The sequence below is a fragment of the Penicillium solitum genome (assembly GCF_028829755.1).
Source record: "Penicillium solitum strain IBT 25940 chromosome Unknown utg000008l_segment0_segment0, whole genome shotgun sequence".
Lineage (NCBI taxonomy): Eukaryota > Fungi > Ascomycota > Eurotiomycetes > Eurotiales > Aspergillaceae > Penicillium > Penicillium solitum.
This window is the reverse complement of record NW_027072127.1, coordinates 2891319-2916555: the sequence shown is the minus strand read 5'-3', so window position 1 is coordinate 2916555 and position 25237 is coordinate 2891319. Positions and strand designations below refer to the sequence as shown.

General features: G+C 46.0%; 11 protein-coding genes across 11 annotated transcripts; 5 read left to right on the top strand and 6 right to left on the bottom strand.

Moving 5' to 3' along the window:
- The first annotated feature begins 89 nt into the window (after positions 1 to 89).
- N7455_010406 (cytochrome P450) lies at positions 90 to 2102 on the top strand. Its single transcript, XM_065606443.1, has 6 exons — positions 90 to 191; positions 262 to 508; positions 576 to 1194; positions 1263 to 1396; positions 1465 to 1740; positions 1800 to 2102. The coding sequence occupies exons 1-6, from the start codon at positions 102 to 104 to the stop codon at positions 2012 to 2014; spliced, it is 1581 nt and encodes a 526-aa protein (XP_065460406.1). The 5' UTR covers positions 90 to 101; the 3' UTR covers positions 2015 to 2102.
- Positions 2103 to 2574: 472 nt separating this feature from the next.
- On the top strand, positions 2575 to 3813 carry N7455_010405 (esterase/lipase family protein; the record flags this gene model as incomplete). The annotated part of the gene is made up of 3 exons (XM_040954914.2): positions 2575 to 2665; positions 2722 to 2950; positions 3175 to 3813. Coding segments are annotated over exons 1-3 (942 nt in total), but the record flags the coding sequence as incomplete, so codon positions are not given.
- Positions 3814 to 5334: 1521 nt separating this feature from the next.
- Positions 5335 to 6259, bottom strand: N7455_010404 (DUF3632 domain-containing protein; the record flags this gene model as incomplete). The annotated part of the gene is made up of 2 exons (XM_040955011.2): positions 5335 to 5816; positions 5863 to 6259. The coding sequence occupies 2 exons, from the start codon at positions 6257 to 6259 to the stop codon at positions 5335 to 5337; spliced, it is 879 nt and encodes a 292-aa protein (XP_040814703.2).
- A 1148-nt stretch (positions 6260 to 7407) lies between these two features.
- Positions 7408 to 8509, bottom strand: N7455_010403 (uncharacterized protein; the record flags this gene model as incomplete). Its single annotated transcript, XM_065606442.1, has 3 exons — positions 7408 to 8182; positions 8227 to 8485; positions 8506 to 8509. The coding sequence occupies 3 exons, from the start codon at positions 8507 to 8509 to the stop codon at positions 7408 to 7410; spliced, it is 1038 nt and encodes a 345-aa protein (XP_065460405.1).
- A 1580-nt stretch (positions 8510 to 10089) lies between these two features.
- On the top strand, positions 10090 to 11662 carry N7455_010402 (FAD-dependent oxidoreductase; the record flags this gene model as incomplete). Its single annotated transcript, XM_040954809.2, has 4 exons — positions 10090 to 10385; positions 10445 to 10719; positions 10782 to 11152; positions 11210 to 11662. 4 exons carry the CDS (start codon positions 10090 to 10092, stop codon positions 11660 to 11662), a joined length of 1395 nt encoding a protein of 464 aa, XP_040814755.2.
- A 331-nt stretch (positions 11663 to 11993) lies between these two features.
- On the bottom strand, positions 11994 to 14217 carry N7455_010401 (uncharacterized protein; the record flags this gene model as incomplete). Its single annotated transcript, XM_040954980.2, has 6 exons — positions 11994 to 12234; positions 12323 to 13071; positions 13125 to 13735; positions 13796 to 13869; positions 13936 to 14045; positions 14146 to 14217. The coding sequence occupies 6 exons, from the start codon at positions 14215 to 14217 to the stop codon at positions 11994 to 11996; spliced, it is 1857 nt and encodes a 618-aa protein (XP_040814594.2).
- Positions 14218 to 14880: 663 nt separating this feature from the next.
- On the top strand, positions 14881 to 16356 carry N7455_010400 (SNG1 family protein; the record flags this gene model as incomplete). Its single annotated transcript, XM_065606441.1, has 2 exons — positions 14881 to 16126; positions 16199 to 16356. The coding sequence occupies 2 exons, from the start codon at positions 14881 to 14883 to the stop codon at positions 16354 to 16356; spliced, it is 1404 nt and encodes a 467-aa protein (XP_065460404.1).
- A 784-nt stretch (positions 16357 to 17140) lies between these two features.
- Positions 17141 to 18228, bottom strand: N7455_010399 (S1/P1 nuclease; the record flags this gene model as incomplete). Its single annotated transcript, XM_040954953.2, has 2 exons — positions 17141 to 18047; positions 18098 to 18228. The coding sequence occupies 2 exons, from the start codon at positions 18226 to 18228 to the stop codon at positions 17141 to 17143; spliced, it is 1038 nt and encodes a 345-aa protein (XP_040814561.2).
- Positions 18229 to 19354: 1126 nt separating this feature from the next.
- On the bottom strand, positions 19355 to 20071 carry N7455_010398 (hemolysin III family protein; the record flags this gene model as incomplete). The annotated part of the gene is made up of 1 exon (XM_040954803.2): positions 19355 to 20071. One exon carries the CDS (start codon positions 20069 to 20071, stop codon positions 19355 to 19357), a length of 717 nt encoding a protein of 238 aa, XP_040814548.2.
- A 976-nt stretch (positions 20072 to 21047) lies between these two features.
- Positions 21048 to 22385, top strand: N7455_010397 (uncharacterized protein; the record flags this gene model as incomplete). The annotated part of the gene is made up of 1 exon (XM_040954834.2): positions 21048 to 22385. The coding sequence occupies one exon, from the start codon at positions 21048 to 21050 to the stop codon at positions 22383 to 22385; it is 1338 nt and encodes a 445-aa protein (XP_040814711.2).
- Positions 22386 to 23116: 731 nt separating this feature from the next.
- Positions 23117 to 23767, bottom strand: N7455_010396 (glutathione S-transferase family protein; the record flags this gene model as incomplete). The annotated part of the gene is made up of 1 exon (XM_040954913.2): positions 23117 to 23767. One exon carries the CDS (start codon positions 23765 to 23767, stop codon positions 23117 to 23119), a length of 651 nt encoding a protein of 216 aa, XP_040814564.1.
- Positions 23768 to 25237: the final 1470 nt, after the last annotated feature.

Here is a 25237-nt window from a genome sequence, read left to right as displayed (position 1 = left end):
AATTCAGCCATTCAGAATAGTTTCATATTTTATTACACGATCGCTCTCTCTGTATTTTGTTTTGTAAAAGTTACCAACATTTCCGACGGGGCGCATTGGAGATGTCACCACTTATCCTGTCAACAACACTCTTCGGGGGTATCATATCGTGGCTTGTGTATCAAAGCATTCGAGCTCATGCCTTGTACAAGGTTTGTTGGACTTTGCTTATGAAATTAAATCGTGATAATACTGATAAAACTGACATTTCTTTATTCATAGTCGGATCAGAATTTCGGTGCCCAGCATGGTTGTGGTCGGGCTCCGAGACTTCGAAATTGGTGGCCGCTGGGGATTGATCGTCTGATCCAAATTTGGACAGCCGATTATGAACAAAGGCTGATGGATTTGTTTAATTTCCATTTTACGGATGTTGGTACGACGTTAGAACAAAAGTTCTTGGGTACAATAGCGTATGGAACGACCGAGCCAAAGAATTTAGAGGCCATGATGAGTTCTAAACTTGATGGTAGGAAGCCACCAGCTTGAGCTCTCGATTCAATGTGCAAAAACCAAAGAACTGATTATTCAAAAAGATTTCAACTTTGGACTTCGTCGTCAGATTTTTTTCCCTCTGCTTGGAGACGGCATTTTCACTCAGGAAGGAGCTTCCTGGAAGCATTCTCGAGATCTGCTTCGTCCACAGTTCGCAAAGCAGCAATACCGAGATATGGACATTTTCCGACCCCACGTCGACAACCTGCTCGATCATATACACGCTAATGAGGGCGACATCGATCTTCAACCATTGTTCTTTAATCTCACCCTGGACACGACCACGGAGCTTCTTTTTGGGAAGTCCGTTGATAGCCTTAAAGAGGCTGATAACTTACGAGGGGCAAAATTCGCGAATGAATTTGACGTTGCTCAAAACTACGTTATCCAGCGGTTTCGTCTGTTGGACCTGTACTGGTTGATCGGTGGTCGGAAATTCCAACGCTCGTGTGCTTCTGTCCATGAGTTTGTGGATGGAATTATCGAGGAGCGAAGTCAAAAGCCAGAGGAAGACACAGCAAAGAATGACCGTTACTTGTTTTTCGATGCTATTGCAAAGGACCCAAAGCATTCAAGCGACAGGAAAACTCTGAGAGCCCAACTGGTCAATATGTTGCTCGCTGGCAGAGACACAACCGCGTGCCTTCTAAGTTGGACATTGTGAGTGAAGATCCTCTTTTCTATGGTTCATGTTGAATTATTCTCTAACTGCCTTGATTGAATTCTAGCTTTCTTCTAGCCCAGCATCCCCATGTTCTAGTTAAGCTGAAAGCAGAAATTACCTCAGTGGTGGGATCTAGGACAGAGATCGATCGACAAGACATCAACAAAATGACTTACCTAGCAAAGGTTTTGAAAGAAAGTAAGTCCTGCCCTCCGGATTTCATGAAGTTTTGATTGTATCGTGGCTGATGATTACGTTGCTAATAGCCCTTCGACTTTATCCCTCCGTGCCCGTCAACACGCGGACTGCTCGAAGAACAACCTTCCTCCCCACAGGTGGTGGTCCCGACGGGACCTTACCCGTGCTCATACGCAAAGGCGAGAATGTAGCATTCTGTGTGTACTCGATGCATCGCCGAAAGGACTTATATGGAGAGGATGCGGAAGAGTTTCGCCCAGAACGCTGGGACGAAGATTTGCCCGAATATACCAAAACATGGGGCTATTTACCATTTAGTGGGGGTCCTCGAATCTGCCTAGGGCGTAAGTGAACTTCTATTTTTTTATCTGTCGATAAACTGCTAATTTTCTTGGCCCCGTAGAGGAATTCGCTCTTGTTGAAGCATCCTACACTACAGCTCGAATTCTGCAAGAGTATTCCGGTATACACCTAATATCTAAAAAGGTCCAACAACGTACGTGGACTGGTTGGTCCACCCATCAGACGGAAGGAATTGAAAAGATCTCCCAGCAGAGGCAAAAGGTGACATTAGTGCTATCGTTAGGTGAGGGTTGCAGGGTGTCATTGACACGCTAGATTCCAGAGTTCCATCATGCTATCAAGCGAGCCGAGGATTAAGAGTCGTTGAAACAAACTCGGTTTGAAAACTCAAACCAGACAGATCCTAAACTATGATTGGGGATCGAAGCTAGACAGACGGCTCATCAATTTAAGTACATATAAATTAAAAAATGGATCAACCCTTTGCCCTCATCACAGAACTTACTTGCAGACCCTATCCGTATGCACATCGGGTGCCTAAAATCTGACACGGCTGAGTTTCCGTAATTTTTCAAGCACGCCATGCACCTAGGTGAGATTACGTATGTTTCAATAAATGTACACCGGGTTATGCGTCGTGTTTTGATTAGATGCAGGACGGAACTATTTATAGATAGATAGCAAATAAACGAAAAGAATCCAATCAAATGCAATGACTGATTTGGCTGTTGTGACGATCGTTACTTGTTCTAAAGACCCCTGGATCGACCAAAGTCCAGCGGAGATTGCCTCGAGAGAAGATCTTATAACCAAGCCCCAACCGTCCTTTCTGCTAAGTCTTATGGTGATATCTTCTCATCATATGAAAATTTGACTTTCTATACCTTTGAACATGCCTCGAATGGGTTCCCTGCATAATGGCATTATTGAACTATTCAGACCTAGCGAACAGCCTATAGATATTGAGTATGTACTGGCCTCTAGACAAATTGTAATACTAGCTGACCATTTGGTTCGAATAGTATCGTCGCTGTTCATGGTCTGCAAGGTGACGCTCGGCGAACATGGACTCATGAAGCTTCAAAGGTGTGCTGGCTTAGCGACCTTCTTCCCAACTACATCAAGAATGCCCGGGTCATGTCGTGGGGGTATAACGCCAACACAAATTCTTTGGGCGGTAAGGCAACAAGCTCAGACCGAATCCTACAACATGCTGGGACCCTTATCGAGGAGCTTCAAAATGACAGAGAGGTAAGTAGTGATGTACACTGTAAGGAATATTCGTTGCTGTATTTTATATTTCAAACCCTGCTGCCATGGCTGCCTTGGACTGGGATGGAGTGCGCCTCCAAGTTACAAGGAACAAATAATGGGACATTTCCATTATAATGCTTTCTTGTCAATATTTCAGCTTGGCTTGACTTCATGTGCTTTGGATCTGAGAGACAACGAATTTTCTAGCTAACCGTGACTAGTTCGAGGATGCCACCGAGAGACCCATCATATTCATATGCCATTCTCTAGGAGGTATCATAGTCAAAAGAGCCCTCACTTTATCCCAAGGTCGCACATCAGCGAAGAGCGCTCGACTTCACATGATTTATACTTGCACTTACGGCATTTTGTTTTTTGGCACTCCCCACCATGGCTCCACCAAAGCACGCCAGCTCGACACTATCCACAAGCTAGCGTCCTTCATTGTTCCCAAAAGGGTCGCTCTCTTCGAAACAAGTCTAGTTACTGGAATCGAGGATGACTCCGAAACAATTCAAAACATCGCCGAAGACTTTTCTCCATTGATGTCACGGTATCACATACTGTTTCTGTGGGAGCAGTTGCGCACCGATATGAAATATACGATGGACTATATCGTAGATCGCGAGAGTGCCGCACCAATATTGGATGGAACAGACAGATGTGGTATTGCCGCAGATCACCGGGGAATTTGCAAGTTTCAGAATGTTGACTCTCCAGGCTTCAAGGTTGTTATTGTTGCTCTCAAGCGCTACTGCATGGCTGCACCAGCAAGGATCAAGGAAAGGCTCATGGAGAGTGCGATCTCTCTGAGCGAGAAAAGAAGATACGAAGCCATGGAGCTTGTTGGGGAGTCACCAGTATCCCCCATATCTTTCGTCTCGAACGTTTCTTCTTTTTCGGACGTATCTTCGTTGTCGGATACAATAAATCGGCTGAGAATGAAAAGAGACGCCAAGGGGTCATCTTAGCCTCTCTATGTACATGGTTTTAATTTAGCTGCACCTTGATCATTTGAATAAGCTTTGTAATAATAGACTCCAATCTCGCTTTCTGGATTGATAAATTGAGTCCTCCTACCGTTGGCGAATGGGTCAACTCAACATACTAGTTCAACCGCCCACGAAGTCTGCCGACAGGAAACTCGCTTGACGTCTTTCCAAGTTAGTCTACTATCGTTAGAAATAACTATAATATTTTAGAAAGAGTGCTCTGTAGCATTTTTAGTTCTTTATATCATCTAGTCTAGCTAAATTAATTAAGGACTTATAACTGTAAAGTATTAGTTAGGTTAGTAGATAATGAATTTAAGATCTACTAGTATATAATTAAGATAAAAGTTTAGCGTATTTTATTAATAGGACTAGTTTATATTCACTTCAAGTCAAAAGCTATAAGAGAATTGCTAAATATTATAGGCAAAAGATGTAGTAATTATAAAGTCACGTGGAACTAGCATCATTTGCACTAATTATTAAGGAATAGGCCCCTAATAGGCCCCCACGATAAGCCGTGGGCTCAAAAAGAATCCTAAAGCATATCGTGGGCCCAAGAACCGGGCCCAAAGCCCAGTCCCTTCGTGGGTTGGGGTGGGTTGGGCTTTGTGGGCTCTGCGGAAGCCTACTTGTCAAGGCCTAGACCTTCTTGTCGAAAATATGTAACGTGTGACTATAACGAGATTCTGTTCGTAGTAGCACTACCCGCTAAATTTCATTGTTACTATGCTCCCCGAAATCTATAATATTCGCCATATAATTTAACGTTAGGTCATGCTTAGTCCGCATTTTGCTCGTGATAAAGCGAGGTTGGAGAGATAGAAACGGAGGGGAAAAGAAGGGTACTTGTATCTTTTTTGGTCATGATGTGAAATGTGCCTTTTGCTATACGGGCAGAATATCTGGGTGAGCAATATTTAGGTGGGTGAATATCTGCGCTGAGTGCCCTGAATAGAGCGGCGAGCCGCCGCCCGAACCGTGGGCGCTAGGTGACCACCATTTTAGACATGCTGTTGTATGTGTTTTGTTGCATTTTTTTCTTCGTCTGTCTATGCCCACCCTTCCTACCTACCCTTACTGGCTGGCGGAACAAAAATAATTCCAACTTTCATTTGTGTTTTTTCCTTTCTCGATATCTTGTAGGTAGCGCGTTACCCATGTAAATAACGTCAGCAGAGAAGGGAACATGAAAATTTATAGTAGTATATGAATAAGGAAGAGAGGGTCAAAGCCAGTTACGGGTGGATGAGAGTGAATATCATAATCGGATCAGGCTGATCCTGCTAGACTTGTACAAAGTGAAAAGGAATAGATATCGTTATACTACACAACTAACCACCCAAAGGATTTAAATGAATGTTCACTAGAACTAAATGGGTGTATCCACTATTGATTCGCCATTCCCCTTCTCAAACTCGCCAAAGCATCATCAATCAGTTTCCACATCCGCTCATTTTGGCATTTGGCCCTAGCCTCCTTGAGCGCATCCTCCCAGACTCCCCATCGCTCCCGCGTATAGCCCGTCCAGCCCTTTTTTTCATACCTCTTCCCCGGTCCAGCACCAGCCGCTTCAGGATACGTGCGATTGTTGAGCACATTTGCCCACAGTCGCTCTGCGGCGTAGATGAACCATTGGCAAACGGCCTCCATCGCTGCCGTATCTCCCAGCGATGCAGGAAGGCACTCATCCTCAAGTGTCATCGCTATGGTCCAGATGGCTCGTAGTGATTTGTCCAGTGGATGAAATCTCACTTCCTCCTTGGAAGGTGTATAGTGAATGTCTGCAGCCTGGGTGAGCTGCGCGAGGAAAGCGTTGAGATTCACCCAGAAATCTCGTTGCCTAGAATCGAGAGTTGCATCCGATGGGTCTACCAGTGTTAGTGCTCTGACTGATTAAATTGGAGGATGGATCACCTTTGTAATCGCCACCAAACTCGTACCACGTCTCAAGCTCCGTGTAGCCGAACGACGGCATGTCTGTCCAGAGGGTATCTCCCTGGACCCTCAGGGGTTCGTTCGTAGATGGATCAACGGCAACTTGCTTCTGGAGATGAGATGTGAACTCGACAAGCTTAGTGTGTTGAGATGGCTCCAGGCGTTGAGCGAGCTCCATTACCGCAAGAGAGACCTTGTAGTCTGGGAGACCGATCCCGCCTTGTTTGCTTGGACCATGGATGGATAATGCACTCATGGTCATGTCGATGAGGTCTTGGACTGCATCTTGCGCTGTGACTTCTTCCTTGACTACTTTGTCGAGGGATTTGAACTCAACGGAGTTTTCGATTTGGCGGATGAAGTTGTCTTTTCCCATAGTGAGGGTGTGTAGGTAATCAAGGAAAGTGTTCTTGGGTAGATTGAAAGTATTCTTGGGATGAAGAATGTGGAAAGTAGGAGCTTTGACTGAATAATAAAAGAAGGTAGCGTAACTGAGATCTGCAAAAGTGGATAGGGCTGTACAGAGATGGTGGGCTGTGCTGAATAGCGTGACATCGACACTCGCTACAGCCTGTCTTGGCTGCGGGGGCCAGACTAGCTTGTAGTGTTTGTAGTGCTTACTCCCGGCCCCCAGCCTTGGCTCCAGGGGCCTAAGATATCAAGTATTCTTAGTATCTCTACCAATCCTGGGGCCAAATCATGAAGTGCAGCTCAGCGTTGAACATTGAAGACATCTCACAAAGACGATCGTGAGACGTTCTTTCAGTATTCCAAGTTTAGAATCAAGTTACAATTGACATGACTTAAATGAATCTGAAGATGTCAAGCCATGAGAATATCACCGGATCTCTCATCATCACCCGCAGTATCAAAGAAACCTGACCTAGAAGATTTATCTTGCTGGAGGGCGAGGGTTCTGTGAATAGACTCAGCTGGGGTGTGGGGACCAAGGATTTGCATTCGTTGTATGACCATAGAGCATTTTGGTTTTCTGGTGAATATATTTAGGTTCGATGCCAGGTATTTATGATCTGTCAAAGTTAACGAGCTTCGAGTGGTCTGGCAATCCGATAATGGAGGCAATGCCAAGCCGTCTGGTGGCCTGAAGAACACACGGTGTCAAGTCCCCCATGGAGACAGCACCTATACATAGTAAAAGTGTCCCCAAATCTATGATGTAGGAACAGCCAGACTGGTTATGCAAGTTGTCGTGTTCATGCTAGTCGAAGTGGTGTAGATATAGAATCATCCATTCCAGTATGACGAGCTAAGGGGGCTAATGCCATACAACATGTCGAGACAAAGCCGCTTGTGAAGTGATAAGGAATAAGATGTCAATGTAAAGACTTTTCAGACCTGTCATGTATTTGCCCTAGAGCCTCAATCAACCAGTGTAAATTCCACCGCATTGCTAGCCGGCACAGCAACTACAGGTCTGCCTTCATTGTCTTTAGGATCTTGAATCTTAGCCTGAAGCCACCCAGGTATCCAAACCACGGTGTCTTTATGGGGTTCGAAATTGCCCTAATTCCACCAGTCAAGCGTAGCTCCTTTGAAAAGATACCGGAACGTATCACCTGGAGCTGCCTCCTTCGGAAACTCACTCACTTTGCGAGTGAACGACCAGGATTCCCCGGGTTTTAAGGTCCAGAAGTGATTCTCGTCATTGCGGCCAACCCTAAGTGCCCGAGGTTCAGTGATTATGAAACCCCGCTGGTGCGTCCTCCATTCATATGGAGTCCACCCGTCATTCCCTCTCCTATATATCCTGAACCCCTCGTGATGATTGTCGGGTTGTTTGAAGATGTATGAATGGAATTTTAACATGCCGCTGTGTGTTAAACATGGTAAACCAGCCTCTATATGATAGGAGACGGTTACAGTGAGAGGGTACTGCGGCCTCGAGTGGATTTGATCTTTCATCGATAGGGTAGTAGGGCCGGTGATCGTGACGCTGAAAATGGGGGCGCCGTTCACACAGGCAGATGGTGAAATGGAGCGTGGTGAAGGTGGAGGCGGGTCTTCATAATATTCAGGGTCGTTCTCTTCAGGGTCGCTCTTTTGAGGGTCGCGCTCTTCAGGGTCGCTCTTGTAGTTCGGCGTCTCAAATGTCAGGTATGATGGACCGGGAAGTACCACTGGGGTGGACTTCGGGACCAATGTGCGTTCACTATGTTCCGCTAGCTTCCCCCAGTCCCAAATGGGGATTTCACCACCTGGCCAGAGAATTGAATAGGTTACTTCTCGACCGGAATCCTCGAAATGCACAGCTGGTAAGGGCGCCTTCCAGGAGACGCTACTACATGGGACGAGCTCCTTGAAGTAAGGATCTGATGTGGTTACTTCTCGTGGGATGAGGAGTTTCGTAGGCAATTTTCAGGGTCTAACTCTTTGAGTTGCAGGCCCTCCTCTCCATGGAAAAGCAATTTCATGCCCGATTGGCCACAGCCGTCTTCGACGGGGTTCCAGTGAATGATGCATGGCCGTGTGTGCGGATCGTCTCCAGCCCGCGTGATTGTGAAGAGGGCATCGTAAATGAGTTCATCATCTAACACGTCCACACCTGAATCTCCTTCAATTGTGAGAGTGAGATGGGGTGTGTCTGGTCTATTCTAATTAGACTCATTTTTTAGGGCGCTAAGGGGCCTCTTATGTTCTGTCTTTATCAGAATATTTCACGAAGGGCAGCAACTGCTGGTCCATGGCTTCTTTCATGAGGGGTTGTTGCCAGACGTAGAATGCACGCTCAGCGTTAAGAGTTCAAACCAGATGGGGAAAGCAAGGGGGGGAGGGATGATTACAAAATAGAGAGAGCGAGAAATAATCTTTGATTCAGGGACATTGAGCAAAAAAAAATAGTGCGATTTTTACCCTACCCTTGTCACCGTATGACCATCCACGGGCACTCACCCAACCACCTCCACACTATTAGGATATGATTCTTTCCCACACATGACCTGATACATACGACCATAGGGTGTGGAAAACAGGGCTTCCCGTCCGCTCAGCCGTACTTAAGCCACACGCCGGTGAGTTAGTAGTTGGGTGGGTGACCACCAGCGAATCCTCACTGTTGTATGTTTTTGGTTTTTGAGGTTATGTTCTTTTTTGATTCCTTCGGGAAAGTCTTTCTTGTCGCCTTCCCCTTTATCTAGTTTATTAGGATCATGTTACAGGAGACGACGAACTTACATTTTGGCCTAGTAGCCGTACTAAGCGCCTAACACACCTATGTACCCGGTGTTGGTGCCCTAGAGGATGCAGTATTTTTACCGGACGCAATATCTAGAAATTAGGTACCTTTTGTATGGTATGTTCATATAAAAGGTACAAACACCATAAATCCATTTTTATAGACCCTCAAAATAAGGAAAGGGGAAATAGGTTGACTCATATATAATATAAGTGTGCTCAAGCTACTATACTACTAGGATTAATTCTAAATACTTAGAATGAGAAGGGTGAGAAGTATATTAAAAAAAAGCGGCGTATATAAAAATTGTATGTAGAAATTTAAATGTTTTATTATTTTAAGTACACTAGATATTTGTTATCGATATTAATACCAAATAAACCAAAGCCCTCTTAAATAACATATATAGACCTATTATTCACCTAGGGGGTTGAAAAAAAATGAATATTGTGGGCTGCATACTTTGTACCTTTTGTGTGGTATTCCCATACAAAAGGTACCTAATTTTTACGATTTATCGCTCAGTGGGAATTATCGTTGACTGGGGCGCACCGGTACACAGTATGTTGGGCGCTTGGCATGGTTACTGCCTATACTTCCCCACAGACGCGGACTAGCCATGAACCTTTTTTGTGCCAATAAATGCTACTACTACGTAGTACTGATCTAAATTTCTGTTGGATGCCCGGATGTCTAAGGCATCACATGTAAATAGAACCCAGATAGTTTGCCTGCTCTCTCGTCCTCTCTTTCTCCTCGTCGTCCACCAGAATACATACAGTGCTTTCTCTATGAACTTACACGTATTGTATCAATTTCCCTCTTCCCCCCCCCCCCTGCCGCTGAGTCATCGGCAACTGGGTACGGAGTAGATAATTTTGGAAACAGCCGATGAAACGCACGCTCCATCAAAACATGGACTTTTTTTTTCGTGTTTATATAAAGCGGGCTGGGGGACGGATAGTTGGAGATTTGTAGTCGCATCGAACATTTCTGGAGGGTAGACTGATATAATGGAAACCAAGGCACCTATGAAGGTGATTATTGTTGGAGGAGCAATCGCAGGACTTACCCTAGCACACTCCCTAAAGCATGCAAACATCGACTATCAGGTGATTGACGCATACCCCATCGCGTCGCCTGTTGGAGCATCCATCGCTATCTTCCAAAACGGGTGTATGGTGTTGGATCAGCTAGGAATCTATCAGGATCTTCACTCTCTCGTTCACCCCCTCAAAACGATGAACATCCGACTTCCGTCAGGCAAAGTTTTGGCAGCACCTCCTGCAGGAACGCTCCTTGAGCAACGGTAAGCCACTCCAACCTTGCTGTCAAGTCTCGAGTCGCTAAATCAAGCCCTACGTCTAGGTTTGGTTATAGCATTTGCCTTCTTCCCCGGCAACGACTGATTCAACTGCTCTACGATCATCTCGAAGACAAATCCAAGGTCCACGCAGGCCATGGGAAGAAGGTAATTAGGGTTGCTCACTCTACCGAAGGTGTTGAGGTGTTCACAGAGGATGGCTCCTCCTACTCCGGAGATGTGGTGGTCGGCTGTGATGGTATTCATAGTTCGGTACGATCCGAGATGTGGAGACATGCTGAACTGAACCACCCAGGAATTCCCTTGGCTGATCGATCTGGTAAGTGTTCGATCGTAATGACAGAGCTCCCTCGTGACACGGTGTTAACAGAAGTCTTCTAGCATTTGCATCGGAGTTCACTTGTTTGTTTGGAATTGCCGGAGCCGTTCCGGGATTGCCACCCGGAGAGTCGAACATTGTGCATGGAAAGCCCGCATCATTTCTCACTTTTATCGGGCTCAATGGGGATGTTTACTTCTTCCTCTACATGAGGATGAGCGAGCGTCACCTATGGCCCGACTCCCCGCGATTTTCGCAAGAGCAGGGAGAATCACTTGCTAACGCCCATATGGGGGCTCATATCACGGAGGATGTCACGTTTGGTGATATTTGGACGAAGCGAAAAACCTTCACTTTACTTCCAATGGAGGAGGGTGTTCTCCAGGACTGGCATTGGGGTCGGTTCGCTGTTGTTGGAGATGCCGCACACAAGGTTAGTTTTGCAACTGCGGATCCGTTTGATTTCCTGAACTAAGAAATAATTGAATAGATGACGGTCAACCTAGGACAGGGTGGCAATAGTGCCATAGAGAGTGCCGCCGCTCTTGCCAACGCCTTGAACGAGGCCAACCTGTGTCGTCGGGGTGATCGAGTAAGCCAAGAAGAAATCGAAATGGCACTTTCGAACTATCAAGAATCCCGCCGACCTCGTCTTGTGACAATTGCGCGTGCTGCTTTTGAAATCGCACGTAGCCAAGCCCTCGAAGGACTCAAACCATGGCTATTTTTCTCGCGAGTCTTTTTCGATAACACCTTCCTTGCCGACCTTTCCACCGAGCAATTCCTTGGCACTGTCCTGTTGAATTATATCCGAAAACCAATCAGATTGGATAACAGTCTATGGCTCCAAGGGAATAATCAATCATTGACAAAGCCACCCAGTTTCCATTTTTTTGCGTGTGCGGCCCTTGTTTTGACCCTCTCATGGATCCTCAAAAGATGATTATTCACCTCGGGGTTGGGTCCCGGCGGCCGTACCCCGGCAGTTTAGGGACTACCTAAACACTAAGGGTACACAATCAACTTTTGCTTTGACTGTTTTCTTTCTCTTCTTCAATCTCAAACCTCCTTTTGCTGTTGTCGTTGTTGGCTCCACAAGGTTGGTATTATTAAACATTACTTTACATAGCAGCACAATTCTTTCCTTCACCTGGCATTTTATTTTCTAAATATGATTGAGACCTCTTGCTATCTCGGGGGAAAGACCTTGAAAGTAAATGAACGACCAAATCTCCTCCTTCAACGGTGTCAGGGGGTCGGGAATATTCACGTTGCTAGGATCCACCTCTGGCAATGGCAGACTTTGCTAAATGACTTAAATCCTCCACAAGAGTTTCCACAAACTGTACATTATCCGGCTCAGTAGAATTCGAATGGTGAGCCAATGCAGCCTGTATCAGCACAGGGACTTTGTTAAGCAGGTGAAGGTCGTTAGGTGCGCGTGGATCCTGAGGCTTTAATAGGATATAGCAGAAAATGGTCATGATGGCCGAGATGGGATAGAACATGGCAAACCTGTTTGTTCATCATGTTAATTCAAAAAAGAAAAGAAAACAGAAAAAACTTCAAGTGCGGTGGGCTAAATATCGGAGTGCAGACTCACCAAAAGTTTTGCTCGTCAAGCGTGCCTTGCACCAAATTCAGATACAAGAGTGATGATCGACTAGCTTCAACGGCTAAGGCCAAACTGGATTCTATTCCCTTAGACATCCCACTATTATCTTCGCTCCACGATTTACACCGACTGCTGGCCTGGTGTATGATATCCATACACTGATGGTACTCCAGTCGATTCATGAGGGACCGTGTATCAACCATCCTGATAGAAGAGCTATCAGAAGCAGATGGCAGTGTCCATCTTTGTGAAGATATCGACATTCTCCAATCTTCTAAGTCATGATCAAGCTTTCGAATTGTCATGAGGATCTCGGCATCTGTTTTTCGGAACCCTCGAATCGAGTATAGCTCTCGATAGATGCTTGAGATAAGCATGCTCAGACGAAGATCACATGGGAATAAAAGCACGCAAGAATCCGTGGTTTCCTCTCTCTCAGATCCTGCTTCTGATATCTTCCCGGTGTGGTTTGACGGGAGAGTAAGGTCACAGTCGTCATCATGAATAGACGGACAACGACCAGTGCGGAGGAAGATACACTTGTCCATGGTATAACACACCCAAAATAGAGTCCTCACTTGATCCCTCTCCTCACGAGCATAATTATAATCCCGCAACACAAAAGCAGCATCTGAAGAGCGTAGTTGATTTCCACCAAGCTGGAAAATGAGACGTACGGCAATGGCGAGGAGTATATCCGCAGAACTCAAGTCTCCAGATAACAGTCGAAAGGCAGTCTGGAAAAGTCAACTAAAGAAATATGGCATATCATACATGATAAAGGACATACCAGCATCAGGACCGTTTGTAAAGCATCTAATGTCGCTGGGGTTTGTAGCACCTTGGACAGCAAACGTTGGGCTTCTTTAGCACAATTTTTACCGCTAATGGCAGGCAAATCGTTGTTCTGCAAACCGATTACCGTGACAAATGCTGCAAAGGCATAAACACAGGACACCGCAGAGAGGGATTTGAATGGATGTTGTGGCCGTTGGTATGCATACTTGATGGTCTCAATGAACAAGGAAGGTTTCACAAGTGGGAAGATTTGATATCGAGCCGACGACTGGAACGAGGTTAAAAAAGCCTCGATAATTTCCCTGTCTGGTAATTGCGAATACATTTGATCCTCCAGAGGTCTGGGGGGGTCGGATATGGATCTCGGTTTCGTCGCCCATGAATGGAAGAACCTAGCGAATCGATCCAAGTTCGTGTTCACGCCACAACGAGATTCTACCCACTGTAGGCCCTCGTAAGAGAAGAATGGAATTCCACTATGGCGACTGACACCACCAAGTTTGATACCGGCAAAATACCATTCACCAAGAAGAGGTTGAAGGCCACGATCGTCGCGGATAGGCTCGTAGTAGGCGCCAATGCCTACTCCAGGAGAGGAGATATCTGGAATACGGTTAGCATGCCACCCAGCGAGGCAAGACATCTTATGGAAAACGAAAGTACCGTTTCTTCCACGTAGACAGTTGTACGGAGCGTTTTCGGTTCTAGGTCGTTTCACACGCGTGGAACTGTGATTACTGTCGTATTAATCAGTATCATCGATTAGGTTCATAGATCAATGAGAAGTCACACTAAAATCTTACCGATCCTTTGGGGGCTTTTTCACCTTAGTCAAGGACTTTCTTGTAAATGTACACTGAAGGTCATGATGCATGCACCAGTTACATTGAGGCACGGCGTCATCACATTTGATCTGCATGATACCACAGTTAGCTTTATAACCCTTGCCTTGTTAGTCTTGTGAGCCACGGGGAGATCGAGTTCAAGTCGACCTTGCAGCAATTTAGTCGCACCTTCTTTGCAAAACAAGAGTCACAAGCCACAGATATACGTTTCCGCTCACTCTTTCCCTTAGACTCCGACATCGTGGTATGATAGGAGACGTTTCTTCGATCCGGTTCATAAGAAAATTGGGCCCATGACGGAGAAGCAATATCCACCACTAAACGGGTTCGTTAGAATCGAAGCCGTTACCCGTGCACCTGAGCACTTCCAAGGTTCACCAGGGGAGGTACCCGATTAATAAGCGGGTAGAGAGGTCTTGGTGGCGGGATCTAGCTAAATGCGGAAATTGTGGGTCTATATCCTCGAAATGCGACCTAATCAGGCGTTTAGATGTAGTATAAGCTTAGGGATCAAATGTAACTCACTAATAAAATACCATTATTGACGCCTGAAAGAATGGTTTTGACAAACTAGTTCATTCGAGTTTCTAGCTCAAACTAGAAACTTAGGGTGAATTTTCTCACCGAAGTAATGATTGAGGGTGTAGGATGTATATATTTAAGTACATACCAGGGACTCTAAACTGGCTTATCCCCGCCACTCCTTATACTTTCAATTTCGCCACTCTCTTCCTCTTTTGCCTTGGGAGTATTTTTCTTTTGATATGCTATACCCCGTCTTTTCGCCTTGCCTCTCTATCTCTTTCCACTCTTTCTTTCCCTCTCTCTTGTGTCACTTCGCAGGCCGACCTCGATATTGCTTTCGATGGTAAAATTGCGATTTGCAGATCTCTAGATTTCATCATGTTGCAAAATTCGAATGGCTCAGGGGCTCGATATTCCGGGAACAGTGAGTTCTGGACGGGAAAGAAGCATCGTTTAGCTTTGATCCTGTTGATGATTCTTGTTGTTTTGCAACTTGCATTTCTGGGAAATGTTTCTTGGATTCTTGGCTCCCTTTTTGGTTCAGAACGAAGAGTGAAGAATGTGAACCTTCTTCTTGTCGACTATGATCAAGGATTAATTGGGGAGGCTGTCTGGACCGCATATTCAAAGATCAAGGGTGACACATTTCCAACCATTCAGCTTGCGGACGAAACCCTATACCCGTCTCCTGCAGATACAGTGGACGAAGTGTGCCACAACATTGATATCTACGGGGCAATCTACATCCATGAGAACGCAACGACACGGTTGAAGGAAGCCCTTTCTGGAGCCAGCACCGAGCCATATGACTCTGCCGACACTCTTACCTATGTCGTGAATGAGGCCCGATATCCCTTGGCGGTGGCAGAGGCAATCGTCACCCAAGGCTCATCAGTCCTTGCCCAATCTACCAATGCAATTCTCGCCCAGGCAATAATAGCACAAGGGTTCAATACATTCAGCAACACAGCTCTGCAGGGATTTTTCAACCCCATAACTCCCACACCAAAGACAATCGGCTCGATGACTCAGGCCTCACGAGCCCTATATAACACAGCAATTATGGTCTTGACCATCCTACCAAACATGTTTTTCATCATGGCAATGAATGAAACTCAAAACAGCTGGAAGATGTTCTCGCGGGCAACAATTCGCGCAAACATTGCATTCCGTCTCCTTTCCTCTGTCATTTATGCGCTGACCACAGCCGCATGCGCTACTGGTTATATCCTTGCGTTCAAGGACACTTGGGATGTCACTGCGTCTCAAGGGGTATTAACATGGCTTGCATTCGGTATCTATTGCCATATCAATTTCCTGGTTATCGATATAAGCACTGCCTTTGTTCCAATGTCAGGAATTCCATTCATTATTCTTTGGTGGATCATCGCAAACGTGACGTCAACCGTTTATCCATTTGAGCTCAACCCTGGGTTCTACAAGATAGGTTACGCATTCCCTGCTCATCATCATTACTCGAATCTGGTCACCATTTGGTCGAATGGATGTGCTCCTCAATTGCACCGAACACTCCCTGTTTTGTTCTCGTGGTGGACTGTGGGGATGTGTGTTGGGATCTATGGCATGGCCAAACGTTGTGAAGACGCCACAAGAGCAGAGCATGGTAGGATTCTAACGCAATCCATTAGAATGACAAATGTATTTACTGACCGTTGGAAAATAGATGACCTTGCAGTACCTGGACAAGTTGAACTTACCGAATTTAGCGACAGACAAGACCTGCTCCCGCAGCAACCAGCTTCCACTGCCTACGGTCTGCCCTTGCCATTCCAGGATACTCTACACATCCGACCAACACAGAGCCCCCCACTACGATCTGCGACCTTAAAATAGCAAAGGCGAGACATCATTTAGATTCGGGGTAAATATCTGCACATCCGTGCTGCTACCTGTGCCCAATCGTAAGTCTCCTGCACTTCAATGCTCGGTTGTAGCATGTCACTGGAGGCGAGCGATAGCTGCGTGAATGCATGACAGTAAAGGCAACATGCGATGTTGGTTTATCTAGACAAAGTTTTGGACTGGATTTCAGCATAGCACATATCCATACCCTTCATTTGTGTGATCTGTTGACCTGCCTTGGTCATTGAGTCATTTGGTGTATGTTTCTTCTAAGGTTCTGTTGTCTGTATTATTATCAATATCAGTAAATATCAATTAAATTATTTTTATATCTCCATATTTAACGTTTATCATTTTCCCCCTAGTATCAATCATTGAATATCGCTGACCGAAATTCAACAAGACCGTATATCTCACATATTGATTTTATCTCCTGTTTACTCCATTAGTCTGTCTCACTCATTGAAAGATACATACGACCATAGGGTGTGGAAAACAGGGCTTCCCGTCCGCTCAGCCGTACTTAAGCCACACGCCGGTGAGTTAGTAGTTGGGTGGGTGACCACCAGCGAATCCTCACTGTTGTATGTTTTTGTGTTTTTATTTTGCAGACAACAAGAGATACTAATAATGACCAGAAAGCGTCATCCATGATGACTATGTATGTATCTATAGGTTGTAAGAAGGAATCAAAAATCGTTCTGGAACAAACAAGGATGGGTACGCTCAGGCAGCTAGATCCACAACATATATTTTCTCTTCAAATTCCACCAGATCAATGGCTATGCTCACGCCCTTCCGAGGTGCAGCAAGAGCCTCCCATGGCCGCTCTAGCCAGATTTGCGCGACTCATTTGACGAGGCTCACGAAGAGACAAGCGGAAAAACTCTGGCTCGGGCGCTGGCTCTCGGGGCCCTCTGCCGAATTTCCCTGACTTATACTTGGCAGCAATCTTTTGCTTGTAGATCATGTTGAACCAGTTACCTAGTCGGTAGCCGCCTTTAGCAACCTGCAGCTCGATCGTGCCGATGGCGGAGTTGTAATATGTTGGGTAGAGATCGCCAGTCTGCAGGGCAGCAGCTCCGCCCGGCATCACAACGGTACAGACAAAGGAATTGGCATCCGACGCCCATCGAGTAGCAGTGGTGACAGTATCGCTGATATTGTCGCCGTTGATCCAGCTCTTAGCTTGCTTCTTGTAGGTGCCGGCGGCGATTTCATCCACCAGGCTATCGGCCCATCCCTTTGCATCGGCAAGCGAACTACCGCCAATCAGCTGTGTAGGCATGTATGTATCCCAATCGGCGTGAAGGTTGTCACTGTAGTTGTTGAAAGTGACCTTGATACCATTTCCGCCAACCTCGTAGTTCTCGTCGTGCAGTGGCTGTGTGAGATCACCAATGATGTGCACTAGGAATCTGAGGGCTTCGGCGGTATGGTCAGCACTAAGCCTGCCATCGCCTGCGCGCAAGGTGTAATTGGCAATGGCAGAGATTGAGCAGCCTTCATCACCACAATCGCGTTCATAATCCACGTTGCAGGTTGTTGGGGGATCATCCATGGCATCGATGTAGTGCAATGGGGCTGACCATTTGCCGTCATCTGTGAGGCGATATTGGTCTGCCCAAGAAGCAATGTTTGCTAAATACGAGCTAGAAGTGTCGTTGAGAATTTCTTGTGCCCTTGAATTACATTAGCATTGAATACTTTCGTTATCTTAATGAGGACTTACCATGATGCGGCTTCAGGGGAAATGTAATGTTGGGCAACATAGGCAACAGTCGCGTGGCCCAATGCACCCCACGCATTTGCTCCATGAATGACTCCAAAGGTGACGAAAGCAATCCTGGATAGAGACACCATCCTTAGAAAAACTGGGGGGGCACAGTCTTGAGTAGAGTATTTTATGGAGTATTTATTTATGCAATTCAGCGAAAATCCAATTGCAATATATAGTTTCAGGCGCCGGCGGTTTCCACTTGGTGTCAGTCACATTACCGTGAAGCCAGTCGACGTTACAACAAGAAAGACGGCCTATATGCAAGGGCTTGTCAGCAGATAAGAGCACGTCGATTTTCTACGAAGTCTGATTCGCGAACTAAATTGCGGGGTCATCACGAAGGCATTCCAGCCACCGGAGACCACCGGCGCTGAAGAAGTGGCCAAGCTATCTCGGTTTCTTCGAATCTCTAATCTGCAATTAATATGAAATAAAATAAAATAATAGATTGAGGTTGTCTGTGATAAATGAAGGGGTAAACAAACACATAATTGACCATAAAGGAATAAAACCTAGGAATTGCTGAAGATCCAAACAGCTACAGATTAAAGGTACACATACAAAACAGTGAATATACTAGCGAAGATCTACGCGAGATTGACACGAGCAATTCCGTGCCGATCTTACTCAATGTAGCCCGCCTGTGAAATAAAAGACAAGCCAGTAACAGCAAAAAGAAATGATTATGCAACAGTACTAAGAACTTCTCCCGTCAAGAGCAACAAGAATAGTCGGTCGCTTATGCTGCCTTGTCAGGTCTTTTTGGTGGACTTTTAAATGTCTTCTTAGGTGTATACAAAGGCAGAAAAATGCATAAACTGTGCAGAGGACTTTCCTATGTAAAACCAGGGATTATCCTCATTCTCCTTTCGAAGATGAGGTCTTTTAGGGAGATGATCCGCTGCTTGCATACACATGCATTATCAAGAAACCTCTTGCGAGGCGCCTAGATATCTTGAACGGCAGTTTCATGACCCCCTGATTTGAGGTATATTTCTGCTCTAGTCAAGCCAAAAGTCGACATCACTCTGCAAATTTGCCTGTGTCCGAGACCGTAACCTCCAGAGTGACGGTGGTTATTTGCTCATGTCAAGCTGGCTTAACAGCTCCATTGATGTGATATTTCCTGACACTGTGGGGATTGCTCGCTTTTGATCAATTACTTCAAGTACTAGCCAGTGGTTGAATAAGATTCCTATGCGAGGTACCTCAGCAGATTTTGTGCATCCGACGGTAGTCGTATGCAGCCACCAAGGCAACAACATGGAAAGCGCCTCCAAGCACAGCAAATGTATGCCAAAGCTGATGTGAATGGCCCCAAATGTCAAAGGTCCCAGGACTCAGTCTCTCTGGGAATCGACCGACAAACACACTCACTCCAGTCAAGAGGGAGAGTGCTTCTGCAAGATACCACCCAGCACCAATTTCATTACTCACACGAGTCCAGCCCAACTCAATCACACTTTGAAGAATAGGCAGCATGGCAGAGACAGCGAGTAAGGAGAAAACACCTCCTCGCAGAGTTCTCATTTTATTGCCGCCGCCGCCAGTGTCAAACAAAGTGATGGCAGCGCCTATCGCTGAGAAGAGATTGAGTCCCCAATACACCCGCTGGATAAAGGGCCTGCAATAAAATGCGTAATATGTCATGGAGGTACCAGCTCCGAGAGCGAGGAAACAGATTCCGAGAATATCCATTCTTCCCCAGAGATGGTGGATATTGTAAGAGTGGCTTCTTAGGGTGTGAAATCCAGCGCTGAGGCCAAAGCAGATGGTTGCCGAGGCCAAGAAGGACCCGAAAGCAAATACGTCGCCGCGGGTGAAATCGAGCTCTTTTGAAAGCGAGACGGAATGATTTAGAGTGAAACCAACAGCAATGAAGGCCACCGAGCCCAGCAAATGGGTCCAAATGTTCATTGTTTCCATGTGTAAACAACGCCACAGACGCAAAGATCGTTTGTAAGAATATGTAGGCATCGGATGGCCTTCCAAAATATAATCATTATCGCGCAGCCATCCTGGAATTTTATCTTTGCTTCCAATAGTTGGCCAGTACGACTGATAATCTGGTTTGGGGGTGGCTGGCGAGCTCTCAGTCAACAATTGGGAGTCTTCGAGCGGGGATGTCGCGCGTCGGGTCATCCTTGCTGGAGCATCTGAAGGTGTCAAGCACTGCAAAAAAAGATGAATTGGAGGAACCTTGGAAATATTGAATTATTTTGAGCGATGAAACGATCTTGGTGCGTGTTTCCCCCTCAAGTCTCTAAGCGCCCTCTTTTCGCGTGCGACACGCGACGGTGAAACCCATCACACCAAACACGTGTCACGATTGGCGGATTCAAAATTAGTTCCCGACAGAGGCTAGCTCTGCAGTAGCATACCTCACTAGCAAAGCAGTATCCTACTTTCTATCGCTGCATTGGCCGATTTGTTGGTGAGGTGTATCTCAAAAGGGGCACCGTGTGTTGAACTAAAATTACACATTGGGTTCAGATGCATATCTACAACTCGAATGAGTCTTTCTGATCCGAGCCCGCACATTTGCTCCTCATTATGAGAAAGCCACAAATCTGCAGATCTCAGGTCGGCGTGCCCTTTGGCAAGGGCCATGCATGCCCCTCGTTTCAGGCACAATTGGGAAACCCACCCGGCGGCTACACGACAATTGTTGGCCAGGATTTCTCAAGATTATACCAGCGCTAAAACCATGCAGGTATATTTTTATCCGTGTCCGTGGCATTAAGATCACAAATTAGGAGCAGAGCAAAGAGGCTTGGATCTATGTGCCCCGAAAAGGATAGGTATGAGTGCTGGGTATCATATGTGATGGTTATATTATTCCAGTTGCCCGCGGTCCTCACCCTGCACATAATACATCCTTTATTGCGCTTCTCTTTACGCTATGGATGCCATCTCAAACAATGGCACCGCTGGCTGGGTATCCGGGCCCAATATACGGGGAACGATGGACATTATTTGGTCTTCTCTGTTGACAGTCTTTCTCTGTACTTGGACGGCCGTCTGTCTAAATCTCCCTAACCCCAAAGACAGTCAATTTCAAATCCTTTCTCGCCGGGCAAAGTGGATGTTTTGGGCAATTGTCTCCCCGGAGTTGGTCCTTTCTGTTGCTATTGGTCAATATGCCTCAGCACGGCGATCTGTGAAACGTTTCCGTAAGCTGGGAATGAAAGAAGACAGATGGACTCTACGACACGGTTTCTATGCCGACATGGGCGGGATGCTCCTTCAGCCTAAAAACAGCACGCCCTTTCTAGTCAACAGCCGTCAATTGGCGTACCTGGTCGAGAAGCAGTACTTAGAATGTCCACAAATTACGCAGAACGAGATATGGGACAAGTCAAAAACAGATACACTCGCCAGACTGCTCAGCTTGGGGCAGGCTACTTGGCTGATGATACAACTCTTTGGTCGCTTCATTCTTAAGCTTCCAACCACTACGCTCGAACTATCGGCGGGTGCTATTGTGATTTGTACCTTTGGAACTTTTATTTGTTGGATGCACAAACCAAGTGACGTGCACACCGGCATTGTGCTTAACATGGAAGCTAGCACGGCCGAGATTCTTCTCGAAGCTGGTGAGATTGCCGCTACACCTTACCGCCACACGCCTCTCGACTTCGTCGCCAAACAATCGTTCACTTGTGGCTACGACGTCATGGGGTTCTTTGGTTTACGATTTGATGACCGCGAAAGGCCCTTGCGACGCTTTCCAGATGACCGATTCCCGGATATCGGGACGTTTGAAAAATTCTCTCTATTTTGTTTAACCTCAGCATTTGCTTCCTTTCACCTTATAGGATGGTACTTTGTCTTTCCCTCTCGGGTTGAGCAAATTCTTTGGCGGGTTGCAAGCTCTATTGTAACAGGTGCAACCGTGCTATATTGGATCTTTGAAAAAATTGCTGCTCGTCAGCGCTTTGGTAGATGGGACAAATACCTAGTCTGGCTTCGGATGAAAAGCCCACCATCGCAGCGACAAATCGATGCGGAGGCCGCGCTGGCGCGTCAAGATACTATCAGTCGCTTAGACGCCTTTGAGAAAGAGCAAAGGGAGGCAAAACCTATCTTACGTTGGGAAATTATGATTATTCTTCCAATAATCTTCCTATATGTTAGTGCTCGGGGATATATGTTTGTCGAGGTGTTTGTTAGTTTGCGCCAGCTACCAATTGGCGCCTTCAAGACTTTTGAAGTAGCAGACATGTTACCTCATTGGTGAATAGATACCGTCCAATGCCCTTCCAGTCCACTTCTTTTTATTGTTCGAGACTTGAGTATTTCCCATTTATACTTTTCATCAGAGCTAGGAAGTCCAGCCAGCATCAACTGGTCGCATGCCCTGATACAAACACCTTGGTGCTTTTATAACTCGAAACGGGCTTTCGGATCCCGCAGCCTATTTTGGACTTCTGATCCTATGGGAATTTCTTTGCTATTTCCATGCACTGGGGTTAAGGGTAGGTATGGAATTTATAGCCCCAGACGAATACCCCGATGATGGAGATAAAACCGCCACAAACTTCTGCACAATTACAAAATTTGAAAATATAAAGTAAGATTCTGACGGAGACGAAAAGGAAGAAAATTATGCATGGGTGTTCGACACCAGTTTTCCTTGAGTTTGCTCGCGATAGCAAGTGCCAGGTCGATATAGGAAAGCGCGTTTCAGTCAGGCAGACAAATCCAAAGGCGCAATCCCCAGTTGTACTCGTGGGCATAATAAATTACGCTGTACGGTTTATGTATACATCTAAAAGAAAACCTAAAAAGATCAAAAACACGTCGGTATGTTCTTACACATAACGCCCCTAACATCATTTTGGGCCAAGTATATCAGATCGTTAAAGCCTTGCGTCGTCAAGAACAGAGGCCGCATGAGCGACCCACTATTCTTGCGGTTTTTCGTTTCATTTCATTCTATCCACTGGCAAATATTCTCATGAAATTCGTTTAGTGCTGTGCACAAGCCTCAGCCCGATCCTGGACCGACTTAGCAATAGCAGGACGTTCCTGCACCAGCTTCAACCAAGCAGCGACATTGGGGAACTCCTTCTCCATGTCAATTCCAAACTGGCCAGTAAGCAGATACCAAGGCACGAAAGCAGCATCGACATATGAGAACTTGTCACCGACAAGATACTGCTTTCCCTCGAGGGCGCGGTTGAGCACACCAGAGACACGACGGATTTCGTTGATGTAGCGGTCGATTGCGCTTTGAACCTTCTCTGAGTGATAGCGACTGAACCAGATAGCCTGGCCGAAGTATGGGCCTTGACCAGATACCTGGAAGTGGAGCCATTGCTTGGCGAGGTAGTATTCTTTGGAGCCGGTGGCAAAGCTGATGGTGTTTTGCTTGTCGTATGTGTCGACCAGGTATTCGACAATTGCGCCGGATTCCCAGAGGGTGATATCGGTGTTGGGGTCTTCAATTGCGGGGACGCGGCCGTTGGGGTTTATGGACTCGTATGGCTCTTTCTTCATGTCTGGGAAATCGACGATCTTGTGGGTGTAGGGAATGTTCAGCTCTTCCAGGACCATGATCACCTTCCAGGGATTGGGGCCTGGGCCATGGCCGTAGACGGTAATAGGCTTGAGAGACATCGTTGTGGCTTTTGGTGAGGTAGTTATTTTGGATTGAAGGTGAGGGGAAAATTGAGTGAAAAGGACATACCAAATCAGGAACTGAAGCTCTCTTAAATCAAGCTTCCAACCCCTCGAAACCCCACAATTCTTCTCGGCTATTCACCCTGAACCTTCAAATGTACTAAGCAAGGAGTTTCCCAGATGCTGTGGAACCTGAAGCTGACAAATGGCCCAGGAGGACCCTGCGGAAACTTCCAGAGTGCGGAATTGGATTGCTCCACGTCATTGCCAGTTGCAATGCTTCGCCTTCACCGGCAAAAGTGTTGCTGCCAAGCCGAAGACTGCCGGGTGTGTCTGCCTTGACCTGAAATGATTACTAACATGTTGATCTTCCCATCCACGGGTGGACTTGGTTGGATGGCCATGTCAAAGCTGATAACAATAAGAGTATAACTCCAAAACAACTCGGAGATATCCAATTGCAAAAATCAGCGGTGTTGATATGAAAGGCACAGTTGATACTGTGGCTGCTTCATGACTCAAAATATTCCAACATTCCAAGATGGGGTTTTCATCAATTGTCTAAGATCAGATGTTGGATTCCAGCACAATCATAGGAGTTGAAGCATTAAGGTTCGAAGAAGGGCTGACGCATCACTCAATGACTCGGCTTGCCGTGGAGCCTCGAAAACGAGTCCAATGCAGCATATTCGTAATAGTGGGAAACCCGTGGATATGTACTGCTGCCAAGGCCGCAGGGCGTGTGAGTTAGAGTATCCAAAGATAATATGCGGATTTTGGAGATAATTAATCATTCCTGGTTCTGTAGCTCTGACCGAGTCATCTCTAGTGAATATAAGGTTGACAAGCCTCATCGATCGGACTTCCGGACCAACTCTATCGGACTAACACCCCTGGTCACCTAATGTACTCCGATGCTTACATGACCCTGCAGAATTATATAACCGATCAGTATTTCGAATCTAAAATAGCCTTTTACCTTAATTTATAGATTAGAAATCAACCAGGGTGATCACGAATTTGTGGATTTAGTACGGAGTACTACTCCGTATCGGAATAAAAATCTACATGTTCGGACTAACATCGGACTACCTAAAATCAGAACATCCCTGTTCTACTATATCATACTAACTTCTTAGACTAAAAATGCCTATCGGTTGAAACCTTTCCGAGTCATCCCATTTTTATCCTTTATACTCCATACTTTGGATTTATAATTCTCCAAGGCATCATCCTTTTAAGCTTTGTTGTGAAGCCGTAATCAACCCCGCTCTTTGAGTCATCCTATAAGCCACTTCGTAAATAACGCGTTAGCATCTAGCCATTTCTCCTCGAAATCAGGGAAGTATCCCTGCAATTTGTAGAAACAGCTACACTACATATCCTTACCAGTGGCTCTAAGACAGGCCGCTGTTAACCGACACAAGAGGCAAAGTACATTTTATATAGTATACCTAAAATAACATC

Bases quoted from the DNA above. Each gene is read 5' to 3' on its own strand.
- N7455_010406 (XM_065606443.1), top strand. From the start codon at position 102: ATGTCACCACTTATCCTGTCAACAACACTCTTCGGGGGTATCATATCG. The intron at 509-575 runs GTAGGAAGCCAC...TTATTCAAAAAG, and splicing joins GATGAGTTCTAAACTTGATG to ATTTCAACTTTGGACTTCGT. The intron at 1,397-1,464 runs GTAAGTCCTGCC...CGTTGCTAATAG, and splicing joins AGCAAAGGTTTTGAAAGAAA to CCCTTCGACTTTATCCCTCC.